The sequence below is a fragment of the Melitaea cinxia genome, chromosome 3 (genome assembly GCF_905220565.1).
Source record: "Melitaea cinxia chromosome 3, ilMelCinx1.1, whole genome shotgun sequence".
Taxonomy (NCBI): Eukaryota; Metazoa; Arthropoda; class Insecta; order Lepidoptera; family Nymphalidae; genus Melitaea; species Melitaea cinxia.
The window spans coordinates 11,594,767-11,617,594 of NC_059396.1; the positions used below are offsets into that span (position 1 = coordinate 11,594,767).

The following is a 22,828-nucleotide window of genomic DNA, read 5'->3' on the forward strand; positions in this document are numbered from 1 at the left end:
ATATAATTATTATTATTCTTTAATAAAGAGTCGGTGGAGTTAGCGAAGATCTTATCATTACTTCATCACGTCACTCATTCGCTTAAATGTTAAAGAGATACATACATATATTTAATAGCAACTGTAACTTACGCGTACATTCGAAAATTGCTTTTTAAGTTGTCTCTTTTATATGTTCTTTTGTCCAACTAAGAATTTTATTAAATTAAATAAGTTTCGCAACAGATTTAAAGACGTAATATAGATTTAATAATTTTTGTCAAGTTATAAATTAATCTAGGTTTTTACCGTTCTAGGAAACAGACTAACCTTTATCATATTTTGTGTGAAAATTTTCAATATTTCCAACAGACACTCGATCATAGTAGTACTTTAACCGGTTAGAAAAATCGAGACTACATTTCTTACTCACATTTGTGACTTGAAGCGTGAAGTTTTAGCGTTATTGAAAGATTTATTGAAAGATTCCTTTTACGTTTACTGCGTAGCAAAAATTACTGAGTTTGTAGATATGCGATACTCAATTAGATCACAGTCGAGCGGCATTTTTACTAAACGTAAATAATCTGCAATTGAAGTTTCCGTATGTAATGTTTAATAATTTATAAGAAAAAAAATGTTATGTTTCTGTAATTGTTGGTTGCAATTATTCTTTTACACAAATAATTCTGTGTTACTTATTATATATATGGATTTTTTATTCAATGGTTAATATTGGGTTATCGTTGACGTGTTAAATATATTTATTTATTTATTTATTTATTCCTTTATATTGCCATAAATATACTACTATTACACGTTATATTCCTAATGCGATAGTACATACTAAAGTATTTTAACCAAAAAACATATATACCAATGTATAAATATATTCCATAATTATATATTCTAAGAAAATCGTTTCTCATTTCGTGAAGATATCTCATATCGTATAACACAATAATAAAAACAAAATACAGTCAAATTGAAAAACTCCACCTTTGAAGTACGTTAGAAAGAGAAAAAAAAATTAATCTGAAAATTTTTGGATGAAAGTAGAAGACATTTATTTAATTTCCATTTAATTTAATCTATAATGAAATGATACATTCACTATGAATTAAATTTGATTTTGTCTTTTTAGCATCGCGTATTCGATACGAGATTACGAGCGGGAACATAGGGGGTGCGTTCGCTGTAAAGAACATGACTGGCGCAATCTATGTGGCAGGGGCACTCGACTATGAAACAAGGAAACGGGTAAGTTGCATCTCGCGAGCGCTGACTGAACACTATTAAGGTGACTCGGATACGAGTTGACAATTACGTAACAGATAGAGTAAGTGATATGTCACGAACTGTATAGGATTGAAATCTTGCTGTGAAAGAACAATGACATACTCGTATAAGTCTTAATGGAATGTAATTAAAACTCCACATATCGTTTGAATAGCGTTTTGTTTGACTGATGCAGACATTTTTAAAAATAATCAATACTAATTACCTACATTTTTACACATCGATGCTTTAAAAATCAATTCTTTAATACAATAATATCGCTTATCATAAAATATATTGTTTTAATGAATATGAAATACATATATGTATAGAAAGCATTGAATTTATTATTTTCAGTTAATGAAATGTCCATTATTTATTAACGGGAAGGTAATTAAAACAATATCAATATGAGTATATATAAGTAATTTATATATTATTACGTATTATTTCAGATATATTAATTAGTTTTGTACAGAATATTATAGGTAATGACCACATGATAACTGCGTTAAAATATGCTGGTAAATTATTAATTATAATTTCGTATAAAATAAAAAATATAATAATAAAAGTATGTTATATAAATAAAAGTATAATAAAAACATCATATAATAAAAAAAATAGCATATAATATTTTGAAAATCGAAAATCTTGAATTAAAATTGAAACTGAAATCGTAAAGATGACTTTTTTTTCGAATACACGGAATGGGAAACAAGTAAATAACCGTACCGTTCACTAAATCAAAGCTTTTACACAGTAAAGGCCTGTGGCATGACACTTTGGCCGGGGCTCGATACCATTATTTCTGTGAAATGGACCAAGGGCGTAGGTCACCCGCTTACAAATGACTATCGTTGTAGCTATGGCGTTGGCACTTGCACAAAATACTCTGTACGCGTGCAATAGTAACCTTCGTACGACACCTATAAAGTAGTCGACAGCCGGTTAAAATTTAAATGTTCTAAATTAACTGTTATTTCTATTCAAAGTTTACGATAAACTTTATCACAGACAAAATTAATTTAAAGTACAGTATCCACAATACAGATTTTTTTATGATAATACTTTTAGGAGAAACAAACTTATTTATTTAAAAAAAAAGACAGAAAACCGAACACTTAACTTCTATTTATTACTCATTTTTACAAATATAACAATTATCACAAAAATTAACCTTAACCACTAACTTAATCGAAAATAATGACCGAGAATTACAATTTAAATTAACCAAGCAAACAACTGTTACTTTGAATATAAAAATGATCAACGCACTCGTCATGAAACAACGACCTATCGTTCCGAAAGCCGAGAAGCAAAAGAGCCCTCTGAACGGGTAGGGACTGCTTTTATAGACGTTGTTGCATGACGTTACAAAACGTATTAGCGGGTAGGGAACTATTTTTATTAACACTGTTGCACGACGTCACGAAACGTATTAAAATAATCGATATTATGCTAACACGGCCTCTCCTGACCGTGCGCCGTCCCCGGTGCACATTTTCACCACGAACGCCGTCGGTGGACGCTGATAAGGACTCGAGCTCGCCGTCTCCAGGGAGAACTTCTGGGGAAGCAGTGGCGGGAGCCGTCGAAGGCCCGAGCTGAGCATTGTCACATTCATCGTCTGTAGCAGACTCTGGCAGAAGTAAAATATCCTGGCTGAAGAACCTCCGTGAATGGTTTAATCTAAGTACTCGCTCTCTCTTCCGTGCTGCAGCTTCGAAGATTAAGATAGCTATGATGGTCGCCAACCTTCGCAGAGAAGAGGCACCGTAAGAAGAAGAAGATCAACGGACAGAGGCAGTATTACGCGATATCCACTATGTGATCAACGGACAGAGGCAGTATTACGCGATATCCACTATGTGATCAACGGACAGAGGCAGTATTACGCGATATCCACTATGTGATCAACGGACAGAGGCAGTATTACGCGATATCCACTATGTGATCCAGGGACAGAGGCAGTATTACGCGATATCCACTATGTGATCAACGGACAGAGGCAGTATTACGCGATATCCACTATGTGATCCAGGGACAGAGGCAGTATTACGCGATATCCACTATGTAATCAACGGACAGAGGCAGTATTACGCGATATCCATCAGGTGATCCAGGGACAGGGGCAGTATTACGCGATATCCCTTGGGCAGAGGCTGTATTACGCAATACCCATCACACAACATTTACTTTATCTTACGGGCAGAGGCAGTATTACGCGATACCCACGATGTGATCCAGGGACAGAGGCAGTATTACGCGATATCCCTTGGGCAGAGGCTGTATTACGCAATACCCATCACACAAAATTTACTTTACCTTACGGGCAGAGGCAGTATTACGCGATACCCACGATGTGACCAGCCGGCCTAGCATGCATACAACGAGATATCTCTTGACGAGAGAGAGAGATAATGTCTACATCGAGTATTTTCTCGATTACCCTAACATGCGCACTACGAGAGACAAAATTCTCTTCCGAAGACTTCGCCTTGTCGAGTAGAGAAACATTATCAACCATAATCACAACTGAATATCATTCTTATTTCTTATGTCGTAAAGTTGAATTTACAAGGTTATTGACCAATTTCAAACGAGTGACACATGTTTTATTTAACAATGTTCTCGGCCTTTTGGCTAAGATAAAAAGTGTATATCTAATTTAAAAAATCTAATATGGAAAATAAAACGGTGTAAGTAAATGAATTTTATATGTGTAATGAATGAATTAATTATATATGTAAAACAATATGCCCGTGTTGTGCTTTATATCTTGTCGCACATTAGATAATTGTAATTCTATCACGCATTGTTTTTTTTTTTTTAATTTTTAAAATTTTTTGAATTTTTGAATTTTTTTTTTTTTTTTGATCATTGATTTTACTTTTATTCTATTTAATTTTATTTTTAGTTATTGATTTTTTTAATATAATTTTGTTTTGTTTTTTATTCTGAATGTTGTCTTGTCTTCTCCCGCTCTTCGTATACCGAAATTATATAATTATAATAGGGAAACGCCATGGTATACAAAAAATAGGCACCCGGTTTTATTTATTTTTTATTTATCGTCTTTCTCGTCGATAATATTGAAGACGAGAAGTTTCTCTTCCTAAAACGACAAAATTCGACAAAATTACGATGTCATGTTAGCTTCCGTAGAGATAAATATCACAGATCACTAAAATTTAATGATTATCTCTTCTTGACGTAACGAGAAGAGTATCGCGTGCACGCATGTTAGCTACTGTAGACATAGAGAGATAATACGAGAAAAGGGGTAGACAAAATTTTGTCGTGGCGCGCATGCTAGGCCTGCTGGGACAGAGGCAGTATTACGCGATATCCCTTGGGCAGAGGCTGTATTACGCAATACCCATCACAGAAAACAGACAGAGGCAGTATTACGCTTGTCTCAAATAACAAAACTGTCATTTTGTCACGTCGTGCCAGCAACGTGCAGGTGCCACCGCACGTGTACAGCTCCGCACCACACCGCACCACTATACGGTGCCATCACACGCATGACTACGCAGACACGCGTGACCACACGTAAAGGCAGTTCACATACCACAATATTCATGTACATTGCTGTAAAATACGGCAATTGGTTAGCTTGCTAATTCATGAAAAATATAGCAGTGTGAATATAGTACTGTGTGGCTACGGTACTAAGGAACATAGCCACCCCCTCTCTTCCCGCGGGTGTCGTAAGAGGCGATCAAGGGACAACACAGTTCCGTCACCACCATGGAATCCAAAAAAACCGACCAGTGGCGGGACAACCATCCAACCGCTGACCCCGAAATACACAGGCCGAAGATGGGCAGCAGCACCCCCGGCGTGACAAAGCCAGCCCCGCGGCCACGAACCCGCCTGTCCAGCGTGGCGACCACGGGCAAAACACACGAGTTCACGCCACGCTTGGCGCAAACTTGTAGAGGCCCATGTCCAGCAGTGGACTGTATAGGCTGTAATGATAATGATAGCAGAGGCTTCACGCTTGCTTACCCGTACTGCTACCATGGCGGTGTATACCAACCGCTATCAAAGAATACGAAGCACGTGTCCGGCGTCCACTCGCCGAGCCACTGAACCATGTGTTCAGAGGCTGCTCGTATCGTCTTACCATAGGAGCCTGCCAGCAACTTCAACTCGTATCGGTTATGCGGGAGTGCGTTAAGCACACTGTAAGTGCTTGCTAGATTTTAATCACAAAGGCAAGGTCCTCTACAACAAAGATTCGCCGTTTCTTAATAATTTGGCAATACAGATATAGCCTGTAAGACCTAGAAATTGGTTAACCTGTCTTGCGTTGGTAGGCTTCGGTGACTGAATAAGTGCCTCAATTTTACTAAAGCTCGGCCTCACCTGACCTTGGTAAATTAATCAACCAAGATATTCTACCTGTTTCTAAAAAGATACTCGACTTAAAGCTGCTTCACGTTCTATCCTGCATCACACAATCATTTAACCACGACTGCGCTTCATCCCGTAAACAACTACCCACACGACCTAAACTCGCGACAGAAATTAAACGACGAACGATCATTACTGGTCCTTTCGTTTAATCAAATTTTGGCATCGCCCTTAAAACAATTAGTGACTAGCGATAAGCACTAAATCGTCCCAATTATTAATTCACTTCGTTCTATTTACTTTCACATTCCAAAATCGTGCACAGCCGGATCAAAATTGGAGACATAATAACTCTGCGGCTTGGTTTAAGCAATGAATTTTGTGATGAGTTGACTGTCGATTGTTCGATAGTAGACAGACGAGTCATAATCGCATCTATCGTATATCGTATATCGTATATCGTAATCGAACTACTACATCTGCGCGAACGAGATCTACCCAAAGTAACGAATACTCACTGCTACTGTGTGATAACCGTTCGCGATTCTCCGAACACAGCCTGCGTGGTCGCAGGGAACGTTCAGTAAGTTGACACGACGCCCACTCGCTACGATTGCACACACCTGAGATAACCTTTCATCGTCAGATTCACTTCGCGATCTATGACGACGGCGATTTACCCGTGACGGCCTATTGTGCGTTTGTTCGTTCCTTATAGATTCACCGCGGGACTGCCTATTTTCACGGCTAGGAGTCCTACCTGATCGACTATGTGAACACGAACCGCACGATCGTGAACGCGGCATGACGATTTCAAATTAACGGCTGTTTGCTTATGAAGTGGTGTCGTAAGGAGCAATCCCACTTCTGATTTTAGGAGAAACAAACTTATTTATTTAAAAAAAAAGACAGAAAACCGAACACTTAACTTCTATTTATTACTCATTTTTACAAATATAACAATTATCACAAAAATTAACCTTAACCACTAACTTAATCGAAAATAATGACCGAGAATTACAATTTAAATTAACCAAGCAAACAACTGTTACTTTGAATATAAAAATGATCAACGCACTCGTCATGAAACAACGACCTATCGTTCCGAAAGCCGAGAAGCAAAAGAGCCCTCTGAACGGGTAGGGACTGCTTTTATAGACGTTGTTGCATGACGTTACAAAACGTATTAGCGGGTAGGGAACTATTTTTATTAACACTGTTGCACGACGTCACGAAACGTATTAAAATAATCGATATTATGCTAACAATACATAATTTAGAAAGAAACTTTCAACAATGAATAAATCCATTGTACATAAAATATTTTAAGCACTGGAAACAACAGTTATCGAATAATCTTCCGGAGATCCAGTGGATTTCCGCCCTAGATATATTGTTGATACTTGGTAGGTCGCAGTTACCCTCGAAGAAGTTTCATCAAACTTTTCTTTAGATAAATATTTTAATCTTTAATATCCATTTAAGCGAGGGTGTGGCGAGTGCCGAAGGCTGGATCGCCATTAAATTGGTGATCTCGCTGAGCTTAAATAGATTTAAAGCCGTTTATTTTATAAATTTACTTTTAGCTTTTTAAAATATAACAAATCCAATGAATAATAATATGTCATCTAATTTATTATATGTACGATGAGTAGGCAAAATATAAGAAGCCTTAAAAATTAAATTATTAATAAAATAAGTAAACAATATCAAAACTCAACATGATTTTAACGTCACATTCGTCTTAAAATCTTTTTGCGCATTTTATAAGGTTATGATAATATGTAAATGTATGGAGTACCTAAGAAGAGAAAAACAGAAGTACCTTCTACTTCGAAAAACACTATAAATACATTTAAAGTTTGAATTGATAATTTCACCTCAATAAGTACAAAAAGATCAAATATATTCAACTTTAAAAAGCGAAGGCTTTGGTGCCTATAATATTCGCTGAATGACTTTTGAAACATTAACATCTCCCTTTCCGAAGAAATAACGGAGTGACACGGACAGATGACGCCAATAACTTGCCGGGGTCACAACCACAATGTCTGACAATCAATTGTTAAAATCTAACTTCGACGTTATAAGATTTTTATCGCTCCACTTTGCCAATATCTTCCTGTAAATGTTTTCGCATTTGCCACTTTATAAATTTACCAAACAATGTTGTTCTTAACTTTAAAAACTCCCGAATGGTTCTTTCAGTAAATTTTCTTCGTGTCAACTTTTTAAATAACTTCATTAATTTTGATTATGATTACTTATCTTCGAATTCATCAGAGTTTTAATTGCAGTTGTCTTATATCATTGCCATTTGGTGCTTAACACGTTGAACGCCAGACCAAAAACCATGTTTAGTCCAGTGGGCCGCGACGGACACCATGTGACTGCCATTATATTGGGTCCAAGAGGCCGTGTCGGACACCATGTGTCCGCATGCCCTCGATCACTTCAGAAGCCTCTAGGGAGCCGACAGACAGTGTTTCGACTGTTTTTACTAAGGCAAGTGACCCGCGCGGCCTCACAGTGCAATAAGGCCACATAGCACAAAAAAAAAATCGAAAACACTTTGAATTTATAGGCTTTTTAACAAATTGTTTCCAAAAATGTTATAGCTGGTGTCTGCCACTTGAGATCTTGGAAAATAATGGGTAAATAACTGTTTCCGTCAGTCGCCCATTATTTTTGAGGTTTTCGCTGACAATATTTGCAGAAAAACACCTTAACAATTTTTGACGATTCTCGATTTATTGGTGTGGCCCCAGGCGAAAGTATGCTGTCGGACATATGGTGTCCGTCATGGCGTCCAACGTGTTAATGAGTGACTTTAACGAAGATTTTTTTTTTCGTCTTTTGGTTTCAAATTCTAATATATTACTGGTATCTGTTGTGCGACAATAGTACGAGTTGAAGTTAGCTGCATCGGACAACCTCAAGGAGAACTATACGACCGTGGTGATTCACGTGAAGGATGTGAATGATAATCCCCCTGTGTTCGAGCGGCCTACATATCGAACTCAAATTACTGAAGAAGACGACCGCAATCTTCCCAAGCGAGTGCTACAGGTCGGCTTCGTGGCGATAAAAGGCCCTTATTTGATTATTTACCCTCAGCCGCCGCTTTGAGGTTTAAGATTTCAAAGAAAACCGCACGGAGTGACAGATGCCGATATCTAGATTGACGTTTCTCATCTTTTATTATTATTTTTTTCATTTGCATGGCATGGGTTTTTATTAGTGCTGTCTTTTTTTGTTTCGTTTAGTGCTAGTTTCGGCTTGTCTTTTGTGGTGTTTTTTTTTTGTGGAAGATTACAAATAAGTTAATTTTACGTTCATAGTCTAGTGAGCTTCAAATTATTGGTAAATATGAAATATATATTAAAAAAATACGAAATCATAACATAATTTTTAAAACACAAATTTTATACTTTATAATTACTCATTAATAAGCTAACGTTGTTTGTACGTTGCCTTATTCTTCATCAGATGAACGTTAAATGGAAGTGTCACACACACGCTTTTGTAACAAGTCTAGTTCTAATTATTAAGCGGTAATAGTTAATGAACAAAGTTTTATTATATTTTGCTTCAATACAAAGCTGTTATTCAATTACAAATTTTCTATTTTGGAAGCTAAATATATGCACTTGAAAATTTAAAAAATTATGCAGATAAATTTTGTACGTAAAACGGGCAGTGTAGTAGCGTACGTAAGTGTTGCATATCGTTCAAATTACTCCTTACGCGTTTCTTCCCGTAACATAAAGTGTCTGGTGACACATTTAGTTTTATCGATGAATAATTAAAATTGCCTTATAACTTTATTAAAATCGTAATATTTGTTTTTTTTTTTGCAACAAAAATTAATCGAATAATCACTTAATAATTCATAATAAAACAAAACTTAATTTTTACTTTTAGTACCTATATTCTCGGATTACTTTTATTAAAAACTTCTTTAACCCTTTGATTAATTATTACATTATAAAATGTAGAATTAAACGTTTTAGTTCAAATAGAAAACTACAGTTCTAATTATAAAGCGTTTATGAATTAATAAAATATTTTAATTCCATAACGATGGCTATATAAATACGTAAGCAAAAGTTCCCATTTATAAATTACAAAATTTAATTCGTGGATTGTAATTAGTATTAAATTATTTAAATTGTCACATTACAGACATAAATGAAGCCAATTTAACTTCTCGCATTTATATGTGAATGTAAAATCTACAATGTTATCAAATGACTTGTAACATGTATTGTGACTATTACACTGACAGCCCTTTTGATTTACAGTAATTCAAATAAAATACGTAACATTTCAATTATATTATCTTAAAGTTGTTGAAACAAAACAAAATTCTTCTACTTTAAATCATTTGGTTCACAATGCTTGGTTTTTTTTTTAGAAGCTCTATGTTGGAAAGAGATTGTTTCACGGACAATTCACCACATTAATAATAATATTCATAACAGTATTAAATTTGTAATTACTCGCGTTGGTTTAATGTTCGTGAAACATTCTAACGGTACTTGCATGGGCATGTGCTAACTCGTGCGTGTGCTCAGTACGAGTTGACGCTGGTGGCATCCGACGGACGCAACGAGAACTCGACGCGTGTCGTGGTACACGTGCTCGATATCAACGATCTTCCGCCCCGGTTCACCCATAGCGCCTATATAACTCAGGCCCTTGAGGAAACCGGCCCCTTCCCCCACTCCTTAATACAGGTTTCGTTTTTTTTTTTTGTTTTATGATTTTCAAACCCTTTAATTTAATTATATTTTTTCAGTATTCTATATTTGTGTATGCGAATATACTTAACCGATATACTCTTAATATTTGTTTCCTATTATATCCTATTACTGAGAGATATTTTAGCATCACAGATAAAATTAATTGACATATTGGGTAATTCCTTTAAATTGTCAGCAACCAGGTAAGTGGATAATGTTTACAAATTGCTTGGATTTTCGCTTAGCTCGCGTTTAAACTTTTGCAAAATTTTGTACATTTTTCAATCAATTAATGCACGCTAGTATGTTGTACCAAAGTAGGTTGATTTAAACACTTTTAATCCCAACGACTCCTGAAAGGAATTTATACGCAAATGATTCTTTATAGCCTTCCTACAGATCTTTCAAAACTTGGCCTTTGTTCATCTTGTTTACTTAATTAAATTAATCGTCTTTTACAAGGCTGCTCACAGGAAAGAGACGGCAGGGTTGTTTTATAGGTATATGTGTTATGTTGTAGAATAGTACGAAAGCGATATTGAAGTACATAATATTCATATTTTATTACTTAATTTATGAATGGGGAACGTTTACTGTAAAGCTTTTCCTGAGAAATTATTAAAAGAAATATACAAGTATATAGAAGATTGTTTGTAAAAATAAACGTCAATCCAGTAAAAGTTAGCTCATTTTATTAAAATATTACGTAAACGTTAAAAGGACAGAGGGTGTCTGCCCGTCCGTCAATAGTGAGATGGATTTTTTTTTCTAATTGGTCTAGCTTCGCAAATAATCCGTATAATTATGCAAACGTCGACCCTCTTCATTTCTATGGCTCTGGCCAAGCAAAATCACTAAAGTCTATATTTTTATCTTACATAACAAATAAGTCGAGCGTTTCCTTTCGTTTATAAATGTCAATGGAAAAGAATGTATAAGCTTCTTATGAGAAGTACTTATTTTCTTAAATTCAGTACAACATTACCAAATTTAAAACTTCTTGTTTTTATGATTGACTTTGTTTTATAATTTACCAATTCTCACAATATATACCAAGTTGTGAGATAAAATATTTAAAAAAATTCAATTTACTTTCTTATTCGTATTTACTTTTTAAATTGCATTTTCTTCACTTTTGTTTAAATAAAACGAAAGTGAAGAAAATATTTAATTTGTCATTATTTAGTAGATACATAATTTAACGAAAAAAGTCTAATAAAGTACAGTGTAATGAAACGACGGGGTTCCAATTACATTCTTCACATTCAAAGAAAAAATAAATTGTAAAGTAATAAATGGTTAATGGTACTACGAGTATATTATTAAATATTTTATCATAGTACATTACCGATTTTGTATACCTACAGACTACCTTCTGGCATAGACCAATGTTGACTTTTAGTGAACACAAGTAGCATTACGCATTTGTAAAAAAAAAAACAGCTATAAGTGTGCAATTAATAATTATAAATAAATGTAATCTGGTCGTCTACTCGTAAACGGCACACACTGTTGTATTTATATCCAGTACTTTGCGCCATTAAGGTGTTATTAGTTATTTATTAAAGTTGCAACAGCGCTAGTAATGCAGGAAATACACGTACATGTTTTATTGCGATAAATTGTGTTTTTCATTGCTTTTAAAAAAAAAGAAAATCCTTCTCAAAATTCAACCTTAGTAGTTGAATGGATAAAAACTATGTTATTTTGGTTTGGCTTAAATTGAGTTAGCTATTTTTATTATTGTCGTTGTCTCAATATTCTCAACTACTACATATATATCCCAAACGACAAAAGTTTTTTTTTTTATAAATGTCGTCTCATTATAGATATGATAGGAAAAAAACAAATAGCGGATGCAGGACCTCGTTAATTATAAATTTAAACCAATGTAACGATCTTAATAAATTGAGATGTTATTAATACAAGTATATTATTTATCAAGCAATCAAATTTAGTTATGTACAAGAAGATCAAAAGAGAGTACGAATTACATCTGAAATCACGTCGTTCAACTTCATTCTTGAGCATTAATATTCTGTTTTGTAAAGATAATTCGAAATATCCGCAAGGCGAGGTATCATTTTCCATGTTGAACTTTCCTATTTTAGCTTAAACAAACGAAACAATGGCCAAATTTCGAAAGTAATATGTTTTCTAAAATATTTTCCTTACAGTAATATGTTATTAATGATATATCAGAACATTTTGTTCTGACTCTGATCTACAAAAATTGGTTAAAAAATTGAAAAATATTATTTCTCAAATATATGTTCATATGGTAAGCTTATATAGTTTTTGAATTGTATTAATATTTTTCGTAAATAACAGGTAACGGCTACAGATGGCGATAAAGATAGACAACAAAACATTGTTTACTTTCTAACGGGCCAAGGGATCGATCCAGATAATCCATCAAATAGCAAATTCGATATTAACCGAACCACAGGAGAAATATTCGTTCTTAAGGTAAGTCTCACAATATTTTATACATACATGTAATTTTTTTTAAATTATATACAATTTATTATGCATCGTGCTGTGTGGCTACGGCACTAAAGAATTTAGCCACCCCCTCTCTTCCCGTGGGTGTCGTAAGAGGCGACTAAGGGATAACAAGGTTCCACAACCACCTTGGAACTTGAGAAGCCGACCGATGGCGGGATAACCATCCAACTGCTGGCTTTGAAATACACAGGCCGAAGACGGGCAGCAGCGTCTTCGGTGCGACAAAGCCAGTACTGCGGTCACCAACCCGCCTGCCCAGCGTGGTGACTATGGGCAAAACACATGAGTTCACGTTGTTTTTGGCGTCAACTTGTGGAGGCCTGTGTCCAGCAGTGGACCGTATAGGCTGTAATGATGATATTATGCATCATTTATATAAATATTTAACTAAAGTGTTTCTCTTATAGCCATTAGATCGAGATCAACCGAATGGACGACCACAATGGAGATTCACAGTATTCGCTCAAGATGAAGGAGGTGAAGGACTAGTAGGATATGCTGATGTCCAAGTCAACCTTAAAGATATTAACGATAACGCACCGATTTTCCCGCAAGGTGTTTACTTCGGTAATGTAACAGAAAATGGAACAGCAGGCATGGTTGTGATGACTATGACTGCCATAGATTACGATGATCCAGCTGAAAGTAACAATGCGAAACTGTGGTATTCTATTGAAAAGAATGTTATAGAAGAAGAAACAGGCTCACCTATATTTGAAATAGAACCAGAAACTGGTGTTATTAAAACGGCCGTTTGTTGCCTAGATCGTGAAAGAACGCCTGATTATTCTATACAAATAGTAGCATCAGATGGAGGGGGGCTAAAAGGAACTGGCACAGCATCCATAAGAGTGAAAGACATAAACGATATGCCGCCTCAATTTACTAAAGATGAATGGTTTACAGAAGTAGATGAAACTGATGGAACTAATTTACCGGAAATGCCAATTCTTACTGTAACCGTTCACGACGAAGATGAAACTAATAAATTTCAATATAAAGTAATTGAAAATAGTGGTTACGGTGCTGATAAATTTACTATGGTTAGAAATAATGATGGTACCGGTTCTTTGAAAATTGTACAGCCTCTTGACTACGAAGATCAACTTCAGAGCAATGGTTTTAGATTTAGAATACAAGTAAATGACAAAGGTGAAGACAACGATAATGACAAATATCATGTAGCTTATTCGTGGGTCGTTGTTAAACTTAGAGATATAAATGACAATAAACCTCAATTTGAACGAGCTAATATTGAAGTATCTGTATATGAAAATGCAGAAGTTGGCAAAAGCCTTGAAACATTTAAAGCAACCGATCCTGATCAAGGTGGTAAAAGCAAAGTTTCATATGCTATTGATAGATCATCTGATAGAAAAAGACAGTTTTCTATAAATCAAGAGGGAACTGTAAGTATTCAAAGATCTTTAGATAGAGAAGATACGCCTAGACATCAAGTAAAAATTTTAGCTATAGATGATGGAGTTCCTCCAAGAACAGCAACAGCCACTTTAACAGTAATAGTCCAAGACATTAATGATAATGCACCAACATTCCTAAAAGATTATAGGCCCGTTTTAACTGAACACATAACTCCTAAAAAAGTTGCAGAAATATTGGCCACCGATGATGATGATCGATCAAAAAGTAATGGTCCACCATTTCAGTTCAGACTTGATCCTGGTGCTGATGACATAATAAGGGCCTCCTTTAAAGTAGAACAAGATCAAAAAGGTGCAAATGGTGATGGCATGGCCATTGTTTCATCACTTCGCTCTTTTGATAGAGAACAGCAGAAGGAATATCTTATTCCTATTATAATTAAAGATCACGGCAATCCTGCAATGACTGGAACAAGTACTTTAACTGTAGTGATTGGTGACGTCAATGACAATAAAATGCAACCAGGTTCTAAGGAAATTCTCGTTTACAACTATCAGGGACAAGCTCCAGATACAGAAATCGGAAGAGTTTATGTTTATGATTTAGATGACTGGGATTTACCCGATAAAAAGTTCTTCTGGGAAAGTTCAGAACACCCAAACTTTACATTAAATGAAGAAACCGGTATGATTCAAATGAAACATAAAACTAGAGAAGGAAGATATCATTTAAAATTCAAAGTTTATGATAGGAAACACACACAAACTGATGTTCCCGCTAATGTCACTGTTTATGTAAAAGAAATATCTCATGATGCAATCATAAATTCTGGTTCGATACGAATATCGGGAATATCAGATGAAGATTTTGTTCGAGTATGGAATTATAAAACATTGAGTGTATCCAGGAGTAAATTAGATATATTTAAAGACAAATTAGCGGATCTACTCAATACTGAACGAGAAAACATTGATATATTTAGTGTCCAATTAAGAAAGAAACATCCTCCAGTAACTGACATTCGTTTTTCAGCACATGGTGCTCATTATTATAAGCCCATTCGGTTAAATGGTATAGTACTTATGCATCGAGAGGAAATCGAAAGAGCTGTAGGGATTAATATAACCATGGTCGGTATTGATGAATGTCTATATGAAAATCAAATGTGTGAAGGATCTTGCACAAATGTGTTAGATATTAGTAACTTACCATATATGGTCAATGCTAATAAAACTGCTCTTGTTGGTGTAAGAGTTGACGTAATTGCTGAATGCACATGTGGTGCTAGGAATTTTACACAAGCTGAAACTTGTCGAAATTCTCCATGTTATAACGGTGGCAGATGTATAGAAGGGAAATATGGATTAACTTGTTCATGTCCGCCGGGTTATACGGGACCAAGATGTCAACAAACGTCGAGGAGTTTCCGAGGAACTGGATGGGCATGGTATCCATCTTTAGAGATGTGTGACAGTTCTCATTTAAGTTTTGAATTTATTACAAGAAAATCAGAAGGTGTTTTGCTTTATAATGGACCAATAGTACCACCTGAACCGGAAGAAATTGTAGTGTCCGATTTCATTTCTGTTGAACTAGAAAGAGGAAATCCCAGATTACTTATAGATTTTGGATCAGGCACCTTAGAACTCAGAGTGAAAACTAAGAAATCTTTAGATGACGGCGAATGGCATCGTTTAGATATATTTTGGGATACTGAAAATGTAAGAATGATTGTAGACTTCTGTAAATCAGCAGATATCCAAGAAATGGAAGATGGTACGCCACCAGAGTTTGATGACTCTACTTGTCAAGCATCTGGTAGTATACCTCCATTTAATGAATACTTAAATGTTAATGCACCATTGCAAATCGGGGGATTGTACATAGAACATTTTGATCCTACACATTATCACTGGCAGTACATGCCCATCGGTAAAGGCTTCGACGGTTGCATCAGAAATTTGATTCACAATAGTAAACTTTATGATTTAGCCCATCCTGGCTTGTCGCGAAATTCTGTGGCTGGATGTCCACAAACAGAAGAAGTTTGCAATCAAGCAGACACTACATCAAGATGTTGGGAGCATGGCACGTGCGTTGGTAGTTTTTCCGAAGCTAGATGTCAGTGTCAACCGGGTTGGACTGGACCATCTTGTAACTTACCAACTACTCCTACTAGTTTTAGACCACAGAGCTATGTCAAATTTGCACTAAGCTTTGAACCTGATAGATTTAGTACCCAAATTCAACTACGGTTTAGAACTCGAGAGCCTCACGGTGAACTGTTTAGAGTGAGTGATCAACATAATCGTGAATATGGAATACTTGAAGTGAAAGATTCTCGATTACATTTCCGATATAATCTAAACTCATTACGTACAGAAGAACGTGATGTTTGGCTAAATTCGGTAGCTGTTGATGATGGTCAATGGCATATTGCTCGGGTCAGTAGGTATGGCAGTGCTGCCACTCTTGAAATTGATGGCGGTGAAGGAAGAAGATACAACGAAACCTTTACGTTTGAAGGACATCAGTGGCTTCTAGTTGATAAACAGGAGGGCGTTTATGCAGGAGGTAAAGCTGAGTACACTGGCGTGAGAACGTTTGAGGTTTACGCAGACTTCCAAAAAGGCTGTTTAGATGATATTAGATTAGAAGGCAAACATTTACCATTACCTCCGGCTATGAATGGCACTCAGTGGGGCCAAGCAACGATGGCAAGAAATTTAGACAGAAACTGCCCGTCAAATAGTCCCTGCATCAACGTTCATTGCACCGAACCTTTTGTATGTGTCGACCTGTGGAACGAATATGAATGCACGTAAGTATTTATCATAATGTCTTATGAACTTTGAAGTAAACTTCGGCATTTAAAAATTATTTGTTACAAACTTGTAAATTATTATAATGTTTAAAACTTAAAAATATATATGATTACAACAAAAAAAAAAAAACTTTTCGAAAAATGATTAAATAAACAATTATTACTATATGAATTCAGTTTACAATTGACTTGTTTAATTTTAAATTGTAGGCGCGCACTGAGTTTCTGTGTAGGTTTATTTATACGTATAATTTTATTAACATTAACATATATTAATATATCGCTTATTAAAACTTCTTCGCTTTCACATAATTCATAAATCAAGTACGTTTATAACTACCTAATTATTATTCTAATTACTGATATAAATTATCTTATATGTATATGATATATAATTAATATTTAAGTCGTATTAATATACGTAAATATGTCTAACGTATGTGTTTATCTGTGTATTTTAATATATTGGAATGGTGTTTAGCTGCGGTGAGGGTTTGGTATTGTCTCCGGACGGCAAAGGTTGCGTTGACAAGAACGAATGTCTCTACTTCCCGTGCCGCAACGGCGGTTCGTGTGTCAACCGCGAGCCGGGCTATCGCTGCCACTGCCCCGAGGGTTTCTGGGGCGAGAACTGCGAGCTCGTTCAGGAGGGCCGGACGTTGAAGCTCAGCATGGGCGCGCTCGCGGCCATCCTCGTCTGCCTCCTAATTATCATGAGTGAGCACATAGCCTAGTCGCGACTCGCGTGTCTCCTCACCCTTCACTATCGCACCATCACTGTCTGTCACACCATCATTATCTATCGTCGTATGTAGTCGTAGTGCATGCTTCACTGGGGGGGTCTCAGTGCGCGTCACTCGCTCGTCGTCCGGAGGTACAGAGCGCGCTGTGTAGGTGCGCGGACGGCGCGCGGCGCGCGGGAAGCACGTGCGTCAACGTGGACGAGTGCGAGCGCAGCCCGTGCCTGAACGGAGGCACGTGCGTGGACCGCGAGCCGGCGCGCCGCTACGACTGCATCTGCCCCTTCGCCTACACCGGCCACGACTGCGAACTAGAGCTTCTGGCCTCGGGGATCATCATGCCCTCTCGGGATTTCATTATAGCTATCATTGTCTGTTTGTTTTTGCTTTTAGGTGAGCACTTTATTTTTTTTGCATGCCATTTTTACGTTTTCAATACATGTTAAATAGTTTATCATTATTGTTAGAACAAAGATTTTAAAGTTAGATTTTTGTACCGATGTAGATATCAATGTTTATTTATATATAGACAAAAAAAGTCAAATTCTCAGCGATAATAACTCTGTGTCGGAAAAAACACGGACATAAGTATACATACAACATATACGTTAAGCCATACCGTATTCACGCTTGTCCTTAAAAAGCGGGCATATACTCTATGAATCTTTATCCACATACATTTTTATGAGAGTATAACCTAGTCAATTGTTTGACAATTGTTTAACAATTGACAATAGGACAATTGTTTGACAGATTTAAAAGAGAGTGAAAATGGGTTGAGAATGAGTGAGTTACTCGTCAAATGTCTTCTCTATGCTGATGATCAAGTATTACTTGCATCTTCGCCTGAGGAGTTGCAGGAAATGGTAACTGATATGAGTGGAGCCTTTGTAAGAAAGGGAATGAAGATGAATGTAAAGAAGACGAAAGTGATGGTGTTTGAAAGAGATGAGGCAGTGACAGACTGCAATATCGTGATTGGAGATGAACAAATTGAACAGGTTAATGAGTTTGTGTATCTGGGCTCAAAGTTTACAAGAGATGGAAAGTGTGAGAGTGATATTGAAAGAAGAGTGAATGCAGGAAACAGGGTGAATGGAACTTTGCACTCATTTATGAGCCGTCGGAAGGTGTCTAACAAGGCTCGTTTGGCTGTGCATGAGGGGGTGTTGGTTCCGACACTCATGTACGGAAGTGAAAGCTGGGTATGGCAGAAGAAACATGAAAGCAGAATAAATGCAGTTGAGATGAGAGCGTTAAGAAGTATGATAGGAGTTAAAGTGAGTGACAGGATACGAAATAGTGAGATAAGGAAACGTTGTGGTCTGAAAGAAGATGTAGTGACAAAAATTGAGAAAGGTATGCTCAGGTGGTTTAGTCATGTCGAGAGAATGAGTGAAGAACGATTGACGAAAAAAGTGTATAAGGCGAGTGTGGATGGAAGGGTTGGAAGGGGTAGACCTAGGTGGACGTTCCGAGACCAAATAAGGAACGTCTTGAAAAAAGGCCAGGTCAAGAGTACCCTAAAAATCGCAGAGCATGTATGAAGGGAATAATGAAAGTGGACGAAGCGAAAGAAGTATGTAAGGATCGTAGCAAGTGGAAAGAAATGGTCTCTGCCTACCCCTACGGGAAAGAGGCGTGATTATATGTATGTATGTATGTATTTATAACCTAGTATAGCAGTTCATGCTTTAAACGATATATACTAGAGATTAATTTCAAGCAAATAATATAACTTGACTTGATATTTAATTATAACTAAACGCTTCACACTCAACGGCCATCGATAGGATTTTCAAAATTATTTATATTTATTTAATGAAATTTTAATAATTAAATACAATACTCGAAGCTTCAATTAGGAACGGGAACTTTCATTTTTAAAATTTTAATATTTTATCGACAAATTTCCAATAACGACAAGAAGCATTATTACAAAAATAACTCTTTAATATTAATGAGGCGATATAACTCGTTGCTCCATCATTGTTATTCAATTGTTCTATTGATAAGCGTTCATAGTAATGTTAAATACAAGTACATATAAATGCTCGGTATACAACTTATAAGCGTAAGTTATTTAATCACCTTGCTAAGGGGCAAATACGAAATATTTGTTTGTTAATGTAAAGCTAGTCACAAATAACTTCTAAATGACCTCTATTTGGATGCTATGTTGGAGAAGTGCCAGGTGTTAATATAATTCTCTGTAACAGATCCTCTTATAAAGCGCTACGTATAAATCATACTTGAGCGCTCGTGGGATGAAATTTTCAGTTTCGATAGTAGCTTCACGATAAACCTCTCTCAGCGTTTGGAAATGAACGCTAATACCGCTAGCTTCTGTATCAACAGCTTGTTTAATATGCCCACATTTACACGGCATACAGCATTTAACCTGCAACCATTATCTAACACCCGACGCAAATGAAACTATTGTTCAATTCGACAATATCTCTTTTCTGATATTCAAAGCGACTCATGAAAAGCATTCGTAATTTGGTTGCAAGTGGTTTCATCATTATGATTATATTTCTTAGGTCGGTAGGCCGTTGAGTTTAAGGTGTATATTTCGTTTCTAAGTGTCGTTTATCTCGCAGTTCTCGTGTTGGTGTTTGTGGTGTACAATCGACGTCGAGAGGCGCATATAAAATACCCGGGACCCGACGACGATGTTCGTGAGAATATAATTAACTATGACGACGAAGGCGGTGGCGAAGATGACATGACAGCCTTTGATATCACACCACTTCAAATACCCATCGGCGGACCTCTACCTGATCATATTCCATCTAAACTACCTTGTGAGTAATTTTTAAATCCTATATTGATTTCTAATATTTACGCGAATTTCACTCTTTACGTGAAACAACTTTTTCCTCCCGTGTCCATGGTTGCTGTAAAGTATCCGAAACGTCGGATATCAAAAAAACTTAATTAACCGCTATAAAATCCGAAAAAGTTGTTTCATTTAAATCCTATTATTACTATATTTTAAATTTGTAGACAAAGAAAAAATCATAAAATAAAGTATATAAGAATCGCTAGTTAAAGTTTAATACATATATGATGATCGACGACATTTTATGTATTGAAGACAGCCCTTTGGGTATTTGAGTTTTTCCACTCAAAAGGCAAAAGCAAAAAAGGCCCTTGTAAATGTCGCTTGTCTGATGTTTGGTCCGACAAGTCTCTAGGAGCTTTAACCCGGCTCAATGATTTATACGTATAGCAGTCACTAAAATGTTCCTTCGTTCTATGTGAATTGTAGTATCCAATAATGTCCGATTCCACTGTGACGGTAACAACTGAGAGCAAAATAAAGCTTTGTTTGACATCATTCTTCTTTCGTTAAATCAGCATAATAAACTTTGTAAAACCAAAAGCTTTACGTCAGTAGAACAAGAAACAAGTATTTTATTTTAATTTAAACTGAAAAGCTGCTGCTCGCTTATCCTCGTTCTAAATTAGACCTATTATCAAATCCACTTTAATGCTTTAATCTTATGTAAAGGAGCCTTAGTCGCATAAAATATTCGCTTCATGAAAATAAGAATGGGCTTAATCAGCTTGTCTAGATGTGATTTAAGAATCAAGTGTATAAAGAAACTTGTTGTCTTCGCCAGCAATTTTCCGATACTCTGTGAAGAGAATCTATTATTTTGATTATACTGAGTGTTTTCTACTATTGAACACCAACTAATTATCGAAACACAACTGAAACTTATTGGTTGTCTCAATGTCTCAATGTATATGAGTATGCACTGAAGACTACGTATGTAATAAATATTAATATTTAGATCCGTTGATGGGAGTGGGCCTGGGAGTCGGTCCAATGGTAGGAGTGCCACCAGCCGTGGGTGTGCCTCTACCGGGGGAGACCAACGTGGGTATGTTCATAGAAGAACACAAGCGAAGAGCGGATAGCGACCCAAACGCGCCACCTTTCGACGACCTCAGGAACTACGCGTATGAGGGTGGCGGTAGCACTGCCGGGTCTTTGTCTTCGCTTGCTTCTGGTACGTATCCTAGTCCGAAGTTTTTTTTTTACATTATATTTTGCATTGAGCAATCCTTATTCTAAGTAAGGCCTAAATGAAAAGTAAATTGTCGACTCTATTATCCTAAAAATTTTGGACGATATTTTGGAAAGAACAAAATCTAATTAATTTATATCTTTTAAATATTTGACGCTATTTACAGTTAGATATATCATTAAAGTGAAAATCAATTGTTTTGAGATTGTCTGTTCGCCTGTATTTTTATTAGAGATTGAATTGAATGGCGAAAAGTAAAAGGAATAAATTCGACAGGGACCGACGACGAAGTGCACGAATATGACTACTTGGGCGCGTGGGGGCCGCGCTTCGACAAGCTGGCTGACCTGTACGGACCCGACATGGACGAGCAGCTGTAGAGTGACCTGTCAATTGTGAACACCCCCCCACATACACACCAGCACGGACCGCCCCCCACTTCGCGACCACCGCCATCATCTTAAACGATTTTCTACAAGTTTATTTTATACTATAGAAAAATGTTAGCTTAAATATGTCTGTAAGTTAAGACATGTGTACGTATGATTGCGTCGTTTTTTATAAGGTTTCTTAACCGATTACTTTACCAAATATTTGATATAAGTTTTGTTCGAGTTTAGCCATATTATGTCTGTATTTTATCGGAAGCTAACGTGTTAAGTGGATTTCTGCCGGAGGGCCAGATGTAAATGAATCGTGGGTGTTTGTAGATAGTGTGCTATAAATGTGAATAATTTATACGAGTATTTTGTAAGTCCACAGCTTTACGTGATAATCACTCTACGTACGGCCCTTCCGCATTAAATCGGTGTACCTACTACGAAAATATGTTATATTTTATAATAATTATAATATAGAGTCCCTTTGGACATCGAGTTTATAATGCTCATTCGATATGTGAAATACTCTCTGGGGGATGTATATACGATAAATTAACGACTACCCCCTAATATCTTAGTTTAATGT

General features: G+C 36.2%; 1 protein-coding gene across 1 annotated transcript in view; it reads left to right on the forward strand.

Annotated features, from left to right (window-relative positions):
* Window positions 1-22,395, forward strand: part of LOC123669469 (neural-cadherin-like) — a 93,475-nt gene extending 71,080 nt beyond the window's left edge. Inside the window, 8 exon segments of the mRNA XM_045603074.1 lie at window positions 1,124-1,239; window positions 8,527-8,691; window positions 12,699-12,836; window positions 13,283-17,079; window positions 17,564-17,799; window positions 20,426-20,629; window positions 21,668-21,844; window positions 22,139-22,395. Coding sequence (XP_045459030.1) covers window positions 1,124-1,239; window positions 8,527-8,691; window positions 12,699-12,836; window positions 13,283-17,079; window positions 17,564-17,799; window positions 20,426-20,629; window positions 21,668-21,844; window positions 22,139-22,242 — 4,937 coding nt within the window. The 3' untranslated portion in view covers window positions 22,243-22,395.
* Window positions 22,396-22,828: the final 433 nt, after the last annotated feature.